A 15570-nucleotide genomic window follows, 5' to 3' on the forward strand; every position below is an offset into this window, starting at 1 on the left:
ACCCTTTCATAGACTATTACTGTGTAAATAGATGGTTTTCCTCACCAAAGCCCTTATAAATAAAATTAGCCTTTTTATCTGGTACATATAATCATATTTGAAAACTTCTTTATGAATTCTCTTTTAAATACATTTTTTCTACAGAATTCAAATTTTCTGAAAAACATGATGTTTGTTTCTTTTAAAACTAGACTGTGTATTTACCTGTGGTCCTCATTTGTAGCAATCAAGCTAGAAACATTCCGTAGTATTCCTCCTCCACTTTCAATGATGGCTAAAGTATTTGTTTGGCTTCGGTAAGTCAGTGTGCCAACCAAAAAGGCAAGTGCACCATCCACAGCACATATATCAGCTTTATTCTCAGTGCAATGAGCTGATAAATTCCATAAGGCACTCAATACACTTTTTAGGGTGGATTCCTATGATAAATGTAAAAATGACAAAATTAGGCCAGGGACTTTTATCTTGTTGGTCATGAACCTCTCAGAGATTCACCAAACAGGTTTCAGGGATGCATACCTGAGTCTGTAGCTAGCCTGTAACAAAAGCCTTAAGAGGTGTGAACTGCCTTACTAATCTAAATTAAGGCCTGTGGAATCTGGCATGTTTCCAATTTGCTACAGGATTTGGAATTTTTGCCATGGAATTCATCATTTTGCTACATTTGGGTGCCTAGTGTTCTGTTTTCCTCTAGTTATCTCTGTTTCTTCAGCTTTTCACTAAAAGCTGGAAATTAACTGATTACTGTGTATAGTGCCTGCACTGTTACATGGAGCTAGAGCACAGTGTAGTTACAACTACCTTCTCTTTTTAACCTGTTCCTCTTTTACATATCTTCTGCTAGCAATATACTTTTTTTACTACAAAATTAAATTTTCTGAAAAACACGATGCTTGTTTCTTTTAAAACTAGACAATGCATTTACCTGTGGTTCTCATTTGCAGCAATCAAGCTAGAAACATCCCATAATACTCTTAAACATCTTATTTAGAGTACTAAATAGTGAAAACTGCCAAGCCTCATAAATAGAGAAGCAGTGACTGTATTTTGTGTTTGTGTATTCAGTTGCTGCCAATTAGTCCCATTCCCTTCTCCAATGAGCTAGTCAGCTGATATATCCATGATATGTCTGAAAATATTTGGGAACTGCCACTTTGATATGTTTAGGAGACTCTATACTAGGGATGTAAAAACGCGGTTAAAAATGTAACCAAGCAACCACTAAAAATCATAGTGGTTATACAGTTACACATGCTGCGGGCTCTGCAGCATAAAAGCAGAGCCTGTAGTGAAGCCTCCCCCGGAAGCAGGGCCGGCAAGGGCTGCTGCTGGTCCTATACCCCGGAAGGAGGCTTTGCTGCAGCAGTGAAGCCTCCTCCGCGGGAGCATGCCAGGGTTGCTGTGAATAGGCTTTGCTGCAGCAGCAAAGCTGCTGGCCCCACTCCCTTGGAGGCTTTGCTGTGGGCTCAGCAGCCGGCTTCCCGAGAATGGGGCTGACAGCCCTGGTCTTGGGGAGTCAGTGTGTAACCTGCTCCAGTCCCTATCAGCTAATCGGAACCAGTAAGCCTCATCCATTAACAGTTATCCAGTTAATGTTTTACCTCCCTACCCTGACCTTCTCGATACAACTGGAAGAAATTACCGATGGGATGTGTCTTCTTGTGCACAACTTTAATATCTGTCCCAGCATGCATAGACAGGATTCCTACACAAGGACTTCCTGTTTTGCTGTCCAACTCAGTACATAATATAAAGGAAGAAAAATCTTTGAAGTCTTCCTACAATTCTCACAACTGGGTTGAATTGGCTTTGCTTTTTTGTTCTTTGCACTGAATGTCTCTGGGAAATGACAGGAAAACACATGCATAGACTAATGAGTAAACTCTTATTTATTGCACCACAAGCCATTCAGACACTTTGTGTAATTAGTAATGAAACTCTGATGGCAAAGGAGATTGCCAGAAGAAATGAGTAATGTACTAGATGAGGCTGTACAAGCTGTGAACTTTATTAAAGGTAAGCCCAACAATGCACACATTTCATTATTTTACGTGAGGAAATGAACACTCAAGATCAGAGGTTCCACTTCCACAATAAGGGTTTCATGGTAACAAAGTTTTAGATCACATGTTTGAGTTCAGAGAAGAGATAAATATGTCCCTTGACAAATAAGTCTCTGATCAGCATCAGCTTGCCCTGCATGATTCTCTTCAAGGGAAAAATACAACATGGATTCTTAGCCCTAGAAGTCAAAACTCCTATCATATGTCACAACCACCCTGTTCTTCTCACACTATAAAATGGGAGAGGGCCTTTGCAAGGTCCTGGTATGGAAAAAGGCAGAGAACTACTGGATGAGACTGAGACGGGGTACGGTCACAGACGACCCCAGGGGGTGCCTCCCGGGGTGCTGACACGGCCACTGCCACTTGCCTTCTGGCTCTCTGGGGCTCCTCACTGCCCAGTCCTGCTGGGCCAGCTCCACTGGTCTCCCCCAGCCAAGGTCCTGAGCTGAGGTCCCAGTCGCCACTGAGAAGCAGTACAGAGACTGAATCTCTTCAGGTCCAAGGAGAGTGTGGTTTAGGGTCCAGCCTCCTGGGATAACACTCCCCAAATGGGATCAAACCCCAAAGAATTAGGTAAGCCACCTTTAACAATGAAAGGGGGAATGTGCACACTGGTTGCCCCCCCTCCCCGGTAACAATCACTTACACTGGGTTTGATAGAGATAAAAATGGTTTTATTAAGTTGAAGCAGTAGGATTTAAGTAGTAATAAGTGAAAACAGGCAGAGTAAAAAGTAGGTTACAAATCAAAAGAAACAAAACCGCTTGGCTAAATCTACGCCGAAACCTCAGTACAAACTTAAACTCACCCTAAAACCTCTTTTACAGCTGCCCCCCCAAACCAGGGCTGTCTCCCCACCCTGGGGTCTCCTGTCCCTTCCTTCAGATGCAGCCCTGCCAAAAGACCCAGACCTCTCTTCTTCTATTCTTTTTGTTAAAGGATTGAGGCCGCTCCCTACCAACCACTGCTCAGACTGAAGGACAAAAGAGATAATTTAACAGTTGAGGGTAACACCCTCCATGTCTCTTATTCACACATTTGAAACCTACGGGCTACGTCTAGACTGGCATGATTTTCCGCAAATACTTTTAAAGGAAAAGTTTTTCTGTTAAAAGCATTTGCGGAAAAGAGCATCTAGATTGGTATGGACGCTTTTCCGCAAAAGCACTTTTTGCGGAAAAGCGTCCGTGCCAATCTAGACGCGGTTTTGCGCAAGAAAACCCCGATCACCATTTTCTCCATCGGGGCTTTTTTGCGCAAAACAGTTTTTAGCTGTCTACACTGGCCCTCTTGCGCAAAAACATTTCCGGAAAAGGGCTTTTGCCCGAATGGGAACGTCAAAGCATTTGCGCAAGCAGCACTGATTTCGGACAGTAGAACGTCAGTGCTTTTGTGCAAAATCAAGCGGCCAGTGTAGACAGCTGGCAAGTTTTTGCGCAAAAGCACCTGCTTTTGCGGAAAAACTTGCCGGTCTAGATGCAGCCACAAAGTATTCCCCACTCCACGTGTCTAATTTTACACACACAAATGATACATAAAACAGAGTAAGATAAAGAGAACCAGTGGATCGTGACATGAAGATCAATGGGTTACACGAAATAATTTGCTCAAAACACTCTTGAGATATGTATATTCATGTCCATAAGTCCATTTCAAAAACCATGGGAGGGTCCATCACAGAGACTATTTTAGACAGCCATTTGCTCCTAATAGCCTTACAAGTAATGATGAATTTGAGATGAATTTGTAGTTCAGCAAGAGAAGTAATCAAATTTTCATCAAACTAGCCTTCCTCCTAGCTGTTAAATAGTTATGGTATTCCTGACAGAACATTAACAATTATTTTTATGTGACCAGTGATTTTTTTAAACTAGATAATATCTCCTTCTGGTGATTTAAGGTCTAAATTACAGTTAACTGATAAATATACAGTATTTATGCCATATTTTAGTAGTAGGGCAGACACTAGTAGTAACTTTAAGGGAACATCAAATGTTTATTTTAGCTTCTCTTTTTAACTCAAAAGAAAGAAATGGCATACTACTTTGACAGAGGTTGGCTGAAGCTTTTATGAATCCTGCAGGCATGACAATCGCCTTTTATTTGGGATAAATGTTAGAAACAGCTAAGCTCCTTTTTGGAGTACGATAGCTGAAACAATCACTGCTCAAAACACCAGCTACATGCGAAGCCAGTTGAAAACTGAGCTATGTGGTTGGAGGAGGTTTACTGAGTATCAGTTAATGGACACGTGTGTGCCTGTGAACAGAAGTTCCTAAAAGAATCCAGAGAGCAGGCAGAGAGAAGAGCCCAGTACTCCAAGGACTCTGCAAGAGAGGAGTTGGGAATGTGGTCCCGAGAGAAAGTGAAGAAAGGGAGCTTTTTCAGTAATGGTGCTGGCTTGAAAGACACCTGAAAACATGAGCAAAGGAACCATTTCCTGTCTAATTCTAACTGTGCTTGAGGAAACAGGATTTTTTTTGTAGAATTTTTGGGGAAACTGGAATTTTTGTATAGTGTGTGTGTAAATAATTAAGATTGCATTAATGTAGTACTTCACTTCACCATCAACTCTTCTTCCTAATGGAAACAACCCACAATACCTCAAATATTGGATATCCCCTTGGGTCAAAAAGAATAATAATACTGTTTCTGTTGCATATGAAGGAACAGGAAACATTCATACAGCCTCTTGAAAATATATCACACAATAGTACTTTAAAATCTTTACCTTTTTAACTTCCAAAGCACATTCCATCAATGCTTTCACACTTCCAACTTCACGCAAAGTCTTTTTACTGTTTACATCTGCTCGCCAGGACAAATTCCTCAAAACACTTGCAATAACCTGAAAAATGTAAAAGGAAAATAAGATATCAATATATTTAATTCTTTATCAGATAATCATCACTATCTTAATAGCCTCTAAATGCCAAGGACAAGAATGTATTGCATTAACAATCACACTTTCTCTAAACACTGGACTAGGGGGGGTCCTAGGGATGTTAAAAATGTTTATCTAGGTAAATGTGTAATACATTTACAAGTGGAAGGGGGGGCTGAGAGAAAGGGTAGCTCCTGTAAAGCTGCCTTTCTCCTCCCTATGCTGCTACCTCTGTATCAGAGGCAGCGGCTTGAAAGCTGGCTCCCCGTGCATACCAGCTCCTGCTTGTCTCCCCACCCCCCAAGTTGTTGCTTCCAATACAGAGTGAAGTGAGGTGCATGCTGACTGCACACATTGACTGTGAGAACTGTGTGTTGCCTTTGGGTCCTGCTGCTACAGTTCAGCTGGTACACCTCGCCAATTTTAGATATGCAAGCACAATTAGCAACATTTGACTATCCTAAGAGACCTTCTTCATTATGATAATCTTGCAGCCCCTCTGAGCTGAAGGAGTGTCACTTATGTGGCCTACTCACTAGCCTACGTTGCCCATCACTTATCTAGCTGGTTTATAATTTTTTTTAATTAACCAATAGTTTTCACCATGGATCCGATACTTTGGTGCAGCATGGCCACTTTATAGCACATTATTATCTGGTTCTGGCTACAGAACCTGTATATCTGATACTGGGAGAATCACCCAGTCTTGTATAAGGTGAATTTCTTCTTTGGAGTACAGACTTTTGTACCATTGTGCACTTGCTGTGGGTCTAGGGGAAATCTAAGAGGACAAAAGGATGACCACGATGTCCCCAATACTGTATGGATCCCTAGCTGCGATTTCAGTCCTGTAGTGCCATGAACAGCCAAGATAAGAGCATAAAAACAGATACACTGAGTCAGACCAAAGATCCTTCTAGCCCAGTGGGCTGTTTTGATTGTTGCTGGACACTGAGTGGATGTTTTTAAGAGAACAATTCAAAATGACTCCAAGTTCTTGCTCTTGAATGATAACAGATAATTTAGTTACCATCATTTTATCCATTTAGTTGGGATTATATTTTCTAATATGCATTACACTTTGAATTTATCAACATTAAAATTAATCTGCTATTTTGTTTCCCAGTAACCTAGTTTCGTGAGATTCTTTTTAAGTGCTTCACAGTCTGCTTTGACTTAATTATTTTGAACTGTTTATTATCATCTGCAAATTCTGCTCTCTCACTGTTTACCCCATCCTCCAGATAATTTATGAATACACTGAACAGGATTAGTCCCATTACAGACCCCTGAGGGACACCACTAGTTACCATTCTGAGAACAGACCATTTATTCCTACTCTTTGTTTCCCATCTTTTACCCAGTTATCAATCCATGAGAGGACCTTCCGTCTTATCACATGACAGCTTACTTTACTTAAGAGCCTTTGGTGAGGGATCTTGTTAAAGGCTTTCTGGAAATCTATGTACACTATATTAACAGAATCCCCCTTCTCCACATACTTGTTGACATTCCTCCCTCAAAGAATTCTAGTAGATTAGTGAGGTGTGATTTCCCTTTACAGAAACCATGTTGACTTTTCTAAAAACAAATTATGTTCATCTATGTGTCTGACAAGTCTGTTATTTACTATAGTTTCAACCAATTTGCTAGATACTGAAGTTAGATGCACCAGTCTATAATTGCCAAGATTACCTTTAGAGCCCTTCTTGAAAATTGGTGTCATAATAACTATCTTCTGGTCATTTGGTACCGAAGCTGACTTAAAGGATAGGTTATAAACTGTAGTTGTGTAGTTTCGCAATTTCACATTTGAATTCTTTTAGAGCTTTTGAGTGAATGCCATCTGGTTGTGGTGACTTTTTACTGTTTAGTTTATCAATTTGTTCCAGAACCACCTCTAATGACACCTCAATCTGGGACAGTTCCTAAGATTTGTCATTTAAAAAGAATGGCTCAGGATTGGAAATCTCCTTAACATCCTCAACCATGAAGACTGATGCAAAGAATTCATTTGGTTTCTTCACAATGATCTTATCTTTAAGTGCTCCTTTAGCATTTCGATCATCCAGTAGTCCCACTACTTTAGCGAGCTTTCTGTTTCTGATGTGCTTAAAATTTTTTTTTTTTGCTATTACTTTGTGAATTTTTGGCTAGATGTTCTTCAAATTCCTTTTTGGCCTTTTTAAACTTCATTTGACAGAGTTTATGCTTCTTTCTATTTTCCTCACTAGGATTTAACTTCCACTTTTTAAACAATGCCTTTTTTCTATCTCTAATTGCTTCTTTTACTTAGTTAAGCCATGATGGCATTCTTTTGGTTTTCTATGTTTTTTAATTTGGGGTATACATTTAAGTCGAGCCTCTATTATGGTGTCTGAAAAGTTTCCATTCAATTTGCAGTGATTTTACTTTTGGCACTGTAACTTTAAATTTCTGTTTAACTAACCTCCTCATTTTTGTGTAGTTCCCCTTTCTGAAATTAAATGCCAGAGTTGGGATGCTGTGGAGTTTTTTAACAGTGATGTTACATTTAATTATGTTGTGATCACTATTTCCAAGCAGTCCACCTATAGTCACTTCTTGGACCAAATCCTGTGCTCCACTTAGGACTAAACAAGTATTGCCTGTCCTGTAGTGAGTTCCAGAACCAACTGCTCCAAGAAACAAGTCATTTAAGGTGTCAAGAAACTTTATCTCTGAATCCAACTTGAGGTGACGTGTACCACATCAGTATGGGGATAGTTGAAATCCCCATTATTACTGAGTTATTTATTTTTATAGCCTCTCTAATCTTCCTTAGCATTTCACAGTTACTATCACTATCCGGGTCAGGTGGTTAGTAATATATTCCTACTGCTATATTCATATTATTGCAGCATGGAATTACTATCCATGAAGATTCTATGGAATAGTTTGAGTCATTTAAAATTTTTACTTCATTTTATTCTATATTTTCTTTCACATATATTACCACTCCCCCATCAGGATGACCTGTTCTGTCCTTTGGATATATTTTGTACCCTGATATTTCTATGTCTCATTGGTTATCTTCATTCCACCAAGTTTCTGTGATGCCTATTATATCAATATCCGCATTCAATATGAGGCACTCTAGTTATTTAACCATTTAGCATTTGTATGTAAGCACTTTAAAAACATGTCACCAGTCAGCTGTCTGCCATTACTGATGTGATTAAACGGGATTGTTTCATTTAACTTTTTCTCATCTAATGTTACCCATATATCTTCCATCCTTTCTTCTTTAGTAGGATATAGGGAATATTTATTAATCGACTCTCTCCTAAAGGATCTCTCTGTCCAATCCATGTGCTCCAAAGTTTTCCCAAAGTTTTTAGTTTAAAAACTGTTCTACAACCTTTTAAATTTTAAATGCCAGCAGTCTGGTTCTATTTTGGTTTAGGTGAAGCCCATCTAAACTAAACAAGCAGTTAGGCAGCTGTAACATATCCCCAGAAATGAGACTTTTATTCAATGGAACCAAGATAAGAAAAACATACAAGTACTATATATTACTAGTACTACATATAATTTTGCCAGACCAGCATTTAGTTCATGATTATTAGGCTTGTAGATGATAACAAAGATGTACACAGCACTTTATAGAAGACCAACATAAATCCCTGTACCAAAAGGCATCTAATTTAATACAGGCAAGATAACTAAACAAACATAGAACAGCAAATGAGGCCAGAGAGAAAAGTATTTTTGAAGGAAAAGATAGAGGGATCTTGGTGTACAAGTCATGGGACATCTTCATGAAATCAAGCATAGAAGGAGGGAATGCAGAGACCATTAAGTACGATTGGGATGAAATGTGAGAAGCAAGAATAGAAGGAAACCACAGAAGAGGCAGGGCTGCTAACAGAGGTGGGAGGGTGGCAAAGGGGGCAGTTGCCCTGGGACTGGGTGATTTAAAAGCAGCAATGGTCAAAGCCTGGGACCCTAAAAACTGCCATCAGTATCCCACTTAATTTTGTTTTGGCAGCACTGTGGACTGAGTGGGGGGAAGCACAGAGTGATTTAGGTGGCACTGAGGTCTGGCTGCTCCTAGCCCTATTCTTTCCACCTGAAGACCCACCCTTTCCACAGGGCTTGGAGCTGAGTGCACCCCCTGCCCCCCGTGCCCAGGGCTCAGTGAAGTCTGTCACAGCCTTGAGCAGAGATGAAGAGTTCAATATGATGTGATGGAAGATACAGCAAGTTGCAGTGAAAGGATCAAAGATGAGGCAACTTCTTCTCAATGGAGAATTACCTGCTGCAAGTCTTCACTTTCAGACTTTAATTGTGCTACAAGCGCTCTCATGCAGCCCTTCATAGAACACAATGTAGCCTGTTTAAAAAAAAGTGAGAGAGAGAAAGAGAGAGAGGAAAACTATTAAATGAAAGATTAGGCAGCTTGATGGTGTGGTGGCGTAGCACATTAAACTATTCACCTGTGGCAATCTGGGTTCCAAAATTATTAATTATTAATTATTTCAGTCTTGTAGCAGTAGATATTTGATCCACATCATAAACCACTAAAAAGTTTTGTAAACCACTATACTGTCAATCTTTATTCTGGGGAGATCTGCAAATGACATGGCTGTCCTAATCATGGATTCAAGTCCTCCGCCATTGATAACAGGACTTAGACTAGACCCAGAAGAGGTTTCTAATCCTAAAGACATTCGCAAAGTGTTCCCCAAAACTACTGCATATTTTATTTGCTGCATAGGCCTGGTAATGCACCATTATCTGTTGACTATATAAATAGGGGTATGTCTACACTAGCCCCTAGTTCAAACTAGGGAGGCTAAGGTAGGCATTCGAAGTTGCAAATGAAGCCCGGGATTTAAATATCCCGGGTTTTATTTTCATCTTCCCGTCCAGGCACCATTTTTAAATCCCCTTAGTCCGAACTAACTGCCCGCGGCTACACATGGCAGTCAAACGTTAACTTGAACTAAGTCCATGGAATGAGGTGTAACAGTTAACTCGAACTAAGGATTTAGTTTGAGTTAACGTTTGACTGCCGTGTGTAGCCGCGGGCAGTTAGTTCGGACTAAGGGGATTTAAAAATGGTGCCCGGATGGGAAGATGCAAATAAAGCCCAGGATATTTAAATTCCCTAGTTCGAACTAGGGGGGTCTAGTGTAGACATACCCTTACAGATGTTAACTAGCAATTGATTTATTAGTTGAGTAGCTGATAGAATTTCCATCAACTACTTGACTAGTCAATAAGTACTTCTGTGTTCCACCTTTGAAATATACAAGAGCCCAGCAAGGGCTCTTGTGCATTTCAAAGTTGGTAAGCCACATGGAGCCCAGGACCAGCTGGAAGTCCCGTTGACTCTGGGCTCCACAGGGGCACTTCTGCTTTGAAATGCACAAGAGCCTGCCTGGAGCCTGGGGTCAGCAGGCGACTCAGAGTCCCACGCTGGTCCCAGACTCCATGCTGCACTTCCTCTTTGAAATGCACAAAAGCTCCCACTGGGGACTCTTGTACATTTCAAAGCTGGACGTCACATGGAGCCCAGGGTCAGATGGAAAGTCCCCGACTGATCCTGGGCTCCACCCAGCATTTCAAAGGGGCAATGCCATACTGAACCTGAGGTCAGCTGGGGATTCCTCACCTGATTCCAGGCTCCAAGCAGTGCTGCTGCTTTGAAGTACAGAAAGCCCCCGACTTGCGACGCGATCCATTTCTGGGGAAGTGTCGCAAGTCGGACATCATAACTTGAGCCCTCTTTACGATAGGCACTGTGCGCTGTTGTAAATGCGGGCCGAGGATGTAAGTCGGGGGTTTCCAGCCCCTTCCACACTTACAAAACTGGTTTTAAGTGTGGGGAGGTTGGAACTCGGGCAGTCGCATGTCGGGCGGCCTCCTGTACCGCTCTTCTCCCCCCTTGCTGCTTCTATCTGATAGAGGCAGCAAGGGGTGGGCAACTAGTTGACTATCCTGTTGACTAGTCCTTTACATCCCTAATATAAATTCTACCTACATGTTTTCTCTTGATGATACTCCTCCACCCCCATCTCCTGCAGCACAGAATACTTTGAAACACCCGTGATTGATCTGAGAAAAAAAACACTTTTTAAAACTAGCAACTAAAAATTGTGCAACTTGTACCAGAAATTAATTTAATATGCCAAGAAGCAGGAGGCCGATATGCATTTCTTAAAACAGAAACAAGAATAAAAATAATAGTATATCTTGTACAGGAAAACAATCCAATCTAAATCAGAGGTTTCAAACTCATGGTCTGCAGGCCATCTATGGTCCGAGTATTTTTGCAGTCCATACTCGTCCCCAAATCCCATCCCTTCTTGCCCCTGCCTCACTCTTTCTTCCCCATTACACTAACTGCAGCGATGGGAAAGTGGAGCAGCGACAGGAAAGTGGAGGGATGAGGAGGGGAGACTAAATTCTTCATTTTCCAATTTCATTAAAAAAAATGAACATTTCTAAAAATATTTATTACCTATTTTGAAAATAAAAAGTCATCTCATCCAAAAGGAAAAATTTTTGGTTAACCCTCCCGCTCCCCGAAAGCTAACAAAGCTGTATAGCTCATTGAGCAGACATCAGAGCAGAAGCCTGGCAACTTCTACTGAAAGGGTGGCTTGAGGCAAATAGAAAAGTGTGTCAGAGTTGCCTCGCCTGGCATGTCCCTTTGCCATGTTGCAGCATGACATGCACATCTACCTCAATTTCCCCCATCAATATCCAGAATATATCCACTTCAGGCTGTTTTGCCTGAATAATATTCCTCCTTGGGGTCGGTTAATCACCAAAATAAATTTCACTGAATTCCCAACAGAAGTTCCAAACTTAGTCCAGTTCCCTCCTCCAGGGACTACAGTCCTTAAACCCCCTCCTAGACTGCACTTCCACTACCTTCTCTGCTTGGAGATTTTCTATACCACACTCCAGTATCTTTCACCACACCCAGGCTCCTTTTGACCAGAAATAAATATAAATGTATATAATTTAAATTATGAGAGTGGTTGCCAAGCTGGGTAGTTTTCAGGGCAGGTAGGTGCAGGGTCATGCACCTTGTTAATTATCCCTTGTTTTAGTATTATTCTTACATAACAATTTAAATTTTATCTATCTATCTATATATATATATCTATATTTATATATATATATATAAAATGTTGTTAGTAACTGGTGGGTGCCACAGTGGCACACATCCAAACAAGTACACATGACATCAATATTGGTGTACAAGACAAAACTCACTCCGTATATGGATGGAAAATCTTAGCAGGAACACTGGTTAGGAGTGAAGTACAATGGCAGAGTAGTTTTTAAATTCTGCTTTCAGCCTAGCTTCAGGATGCTACCCCTGACAGCAGGGGTTTCAAACTCATTACCGCAGGCCATTCCCAACTGGACAAGTTGCACAAACTGGCTCAGGAATCCCGAGAGGTAGGAGGAAGGGGAAGTTGCCCATTACTGTCCCCCCAAGCTCCACCCCTGCTCCTAAGAACTAAAATTTAAACTCAACTCTGGAAAAAAAAACACATAGAATTAAAACTAGATCCAAATCTAATTTATAAACCTACCTTGTTCGCTACATCTCCAAAAGTCAAATTTGTCAGAGCCATCCCAGCATACCGTCTTAATGTAACACTATAGTGGTCATTTGTAAGCCCATACATTTCACAATCCACTTGCAACAGTTCTGCAATGGCTTGCAACCCCCCTACATAAAGAATATAATTGAAGCCAATGTTAGAAGTATAGTATTTTTCTCTTCTTTCTCTTAAATTGAGAGATAACAGTACTAGCATGATAATTAAAAAAAATTAATACCACATGCAATCTAATGTAAATTTCTAAGATACAGTCTCAATTAAAAATGTATTTTAGGTAGCACTCAATGTATTGTCTACTGCTGAGGTTGCCAAACACTTTCTATTACAAGACACTGTTTTCAGTTTATCATAATTTTGCTAGAAGTTTACCATTTAGGCTGAAATTTACCATGGTAAATGCATGGGTTAGCCACAGATTAAATATTTTTGGGAAACTTTCACATAAAACAGCAATTCTGAAAATGAGGCTAGGGAAATAATACATCATTCCCCCCTCCCCCATATTAAAAATTTCTTACAACCATTTAATTAAGCGCTCTCGTACCTTCATGCTCTGGAGCAGAGATTTCAAATTGGTCTGAGGAACCTGTTACCCTGGTATGAAGGACATGCTTTTTGCTATCCTCATGAAAATCAATGCAAATTAGGCCAGTGTGTAAGCTCCTCAAAACTGCTGCTTGCACATAGTAGAGACTTATTAGAGACAGGCAGCTAAATTCTCTGAAGAGTCCATTCAAGTGCCTTTTATCCCCATAAAGTGCCTATGTGCCAATTAGACTGAGCACGTGACATCCTCACAGCATGACTGAGCTAGCTTCAACCTATGGAAGCAAGGGCTAGCAGGGCTTGTGATGTAATTGCTCTTCCCAGTTGCCAGGGGCTACCTATTTTGCTCAGGCATTTGAAGGAAAAAGGGGACACATCCAGACTCGAATCCTGAGGAGCAAGGAGCTAGAGGGAGGTAAGGGTAAAAAGAAATGTGGACAAGAAGTAGAGGAGCAGAGGGGGACAGAGACAGGAGCTGGACAGGGGCAAGGAGTGGTGGTAGGGGTGCAGAAAGATCTAACACCACTTGAGAACACTCTCTTCCAAAACACAGAATTGAACCTAGGCTTTACCATTCCTCCACTGTCAGCAAACAGCTCCAAGAATCATTGGAAAGCATGCATCTAATCTCCCTCTAGTTGTTGATTCACAGAGAGGATAATTAATATCTACTACTGTTACCACCTCTCCTTCCATTCAGGTGGCAGAGGTCTGCATTGTGAACCTAGAAGTTCCAGTCCTGTTAATGACTTATATGGAGGGATCAATATCTTCAATTGATGTGTCTTCTTGTTTCAATACTTTTTTAAAAAAAATGTAGGCATTACACATAAAATTACATTAAATGTTAAGCTTGCAAAGGCAACCATTCAAAAGTTAGGAAATGCCTGAATTCATAACTTCTGCAACCTTAATTCAGTCCCCTTGTGCTTATCATACTATCTTTACATCACATTATTCCACAGGATCCCTGACTCATTCTGTGCCCAAGATAAACCACGCTCTAGAAATGAATCAGGGTTGTTTAGTGAAGGAGGCTATTTACCTGCTTGTCCTTGCCTCATGTGTTGCAGAAGCTGGACAGTGAATAGTGAATGAGGCAGAGGATTGCAGGAAAAGTAAAGATGGTCTCATGGTTAAAGTAGTTGAATGCCACCCTGGAAAACTGAATTTTATCCCTATCTCTGGTCACAGAGTTCCCATGTTATGCTGGTCATTGAAACCAGATTTGTAAAGGTGAGCACTAATTGTGCTCCTCATTTTCTGGGTGCCTAAATTAAGACAGGGGCCAGATTTGCAGAAGTGTTGACCAATGACTTTGATCAATCTGAGCTAGTGACAGAGAAACATACTCGATTTCAATTAAGTGTACCAGAAAGGAATGTTAAAATAAATGTCTATCAATCGCTTCAATATTTCATCTTACCAAGCTCATTCATTGCATGCCTGTGTTCTTCATCAAATGAAAGTTTCATTAGAACACACACTGCAGGGCAGATCTGATGTTCAACAGGAGCTGGCCCTGTCGTCCCCCCCCCCCAAAAAAGGGCAACAATTAATATTGACTTGATCTATCAAAAAGGCATTGTCAAAATAATAAATATTACCAAAAGATTCAAAGTTTAAGGTAAATGTTTAGATCACTTTTTCAGGATTTGGATTACTGCAAAAATGCAAGAAAAGACAAACATCACTGAACATTCTAACAATTTCCATACCCACAGACTTACCAGGGACAAAATTTAACTCCAATTACTTTCCTAATTATCTTAACATTGTTTTGGCGTATATGGAGTGGGATAGTTTAGGTTTTCTGGTTGTGTCTAATAATGCAATATCAAAAGTAAAACTGTCTTGTTCCTTCTTTCTGAAGGATAATCAGTATTCTCTCATACTGTACCATCTGTATTCTCAACATTTTTGCACCAGATTTTTGCTAGGCTATAGATTTGTGTTAGGATGTCATCATTAGCTCTGATTCTGCAATCTAATCACTTAAGGATCAGATTGCATCCTGCACCTATACCAAATTCCACTGATTTCATGAAGATCCACCAACACAGAACATACTCAAGGATCAGGGCCTGTTTTTGTAATTTTCCTTTAAATCATAAATGCAGATAAGGAAGTTAAAGGGTTATGTAAATTTTCAAAGCTATCTGAAAAAACTTCATTTTATATTGACAAAGCTGTGCTTGTGTGTCAGAAATATCAAACAAATATCAAACTGTTTTAATAGTTGTTTGCATTGTACTGAACTGATTGGAGCAAGATTCCTCTTTTGTGCCTACCTTGACCTCACACCAACACACAAACCAACCAATACAAAATGGGATGTGCATCTTATTCCAGTGAGAAAAAAGTAGGTTTAAAAACACCAACTACAAGTTGGTGTGTTCAGTGTTAGAACATACATTAAAACAAGACGTAACAGCAGTGAGCATGAATACAAATGTGTATAAAA

At 40.3% G+C, this 15570-nt stretch overlaps 1 protein-coding gene across 9 annotated transcripts in view; it reads right to left on the bottom strand.

Annotated features, from left to right (window-relative positions):
* APC (APC regulator of Wnt signaling pathway) overlaps positions 1 to 15570 on the bottom strand; it is a 181129-nt gene that overhangs the window by 8847 nt on the left and 156712 nt on the right. For all 9 annotated transcript variants that reach the window (XM_075932016.2, XM_075932018.2, XM_075932012.2 and 6 more), the window contains 5 exons: positions 14533 to 14628; positions 12528 to 12667; positions 9227 to 9304; positions 4798 to 4914; positions 205 to 419 (listed from right to left, as the gene is read on the bottom strand). In XM_075932016.2, the coding sequence (XP_075788131.2) occupies positions 205 to 419; positions 4798 to 4914; positions 9227 to 9304; positions 12528 to 12667; positions 14533 to 14628 (646 nt within the window). The remainder of the gene's footprint in view (positions 1 to 204; positions 420 to 4797; positions 4915 to 9226; positions 9305 to 12527; positions 12668 to 14532; positions 14629 to 15570) is intronic.

Source organism: Pelodiscus sinensis, chromosome 6 (assembly GCF_052426305.1).
Source record: "Pelodiscus sinensis isolate ZL-2025 chromosome 6, ASM5242630v1, whole genome shotgun sequence".
NCBI lineage: Eukaryota > Metazoa > Chordata > Testudines > Trionychidae > Pelodiscus > Pelodiscus sinensis.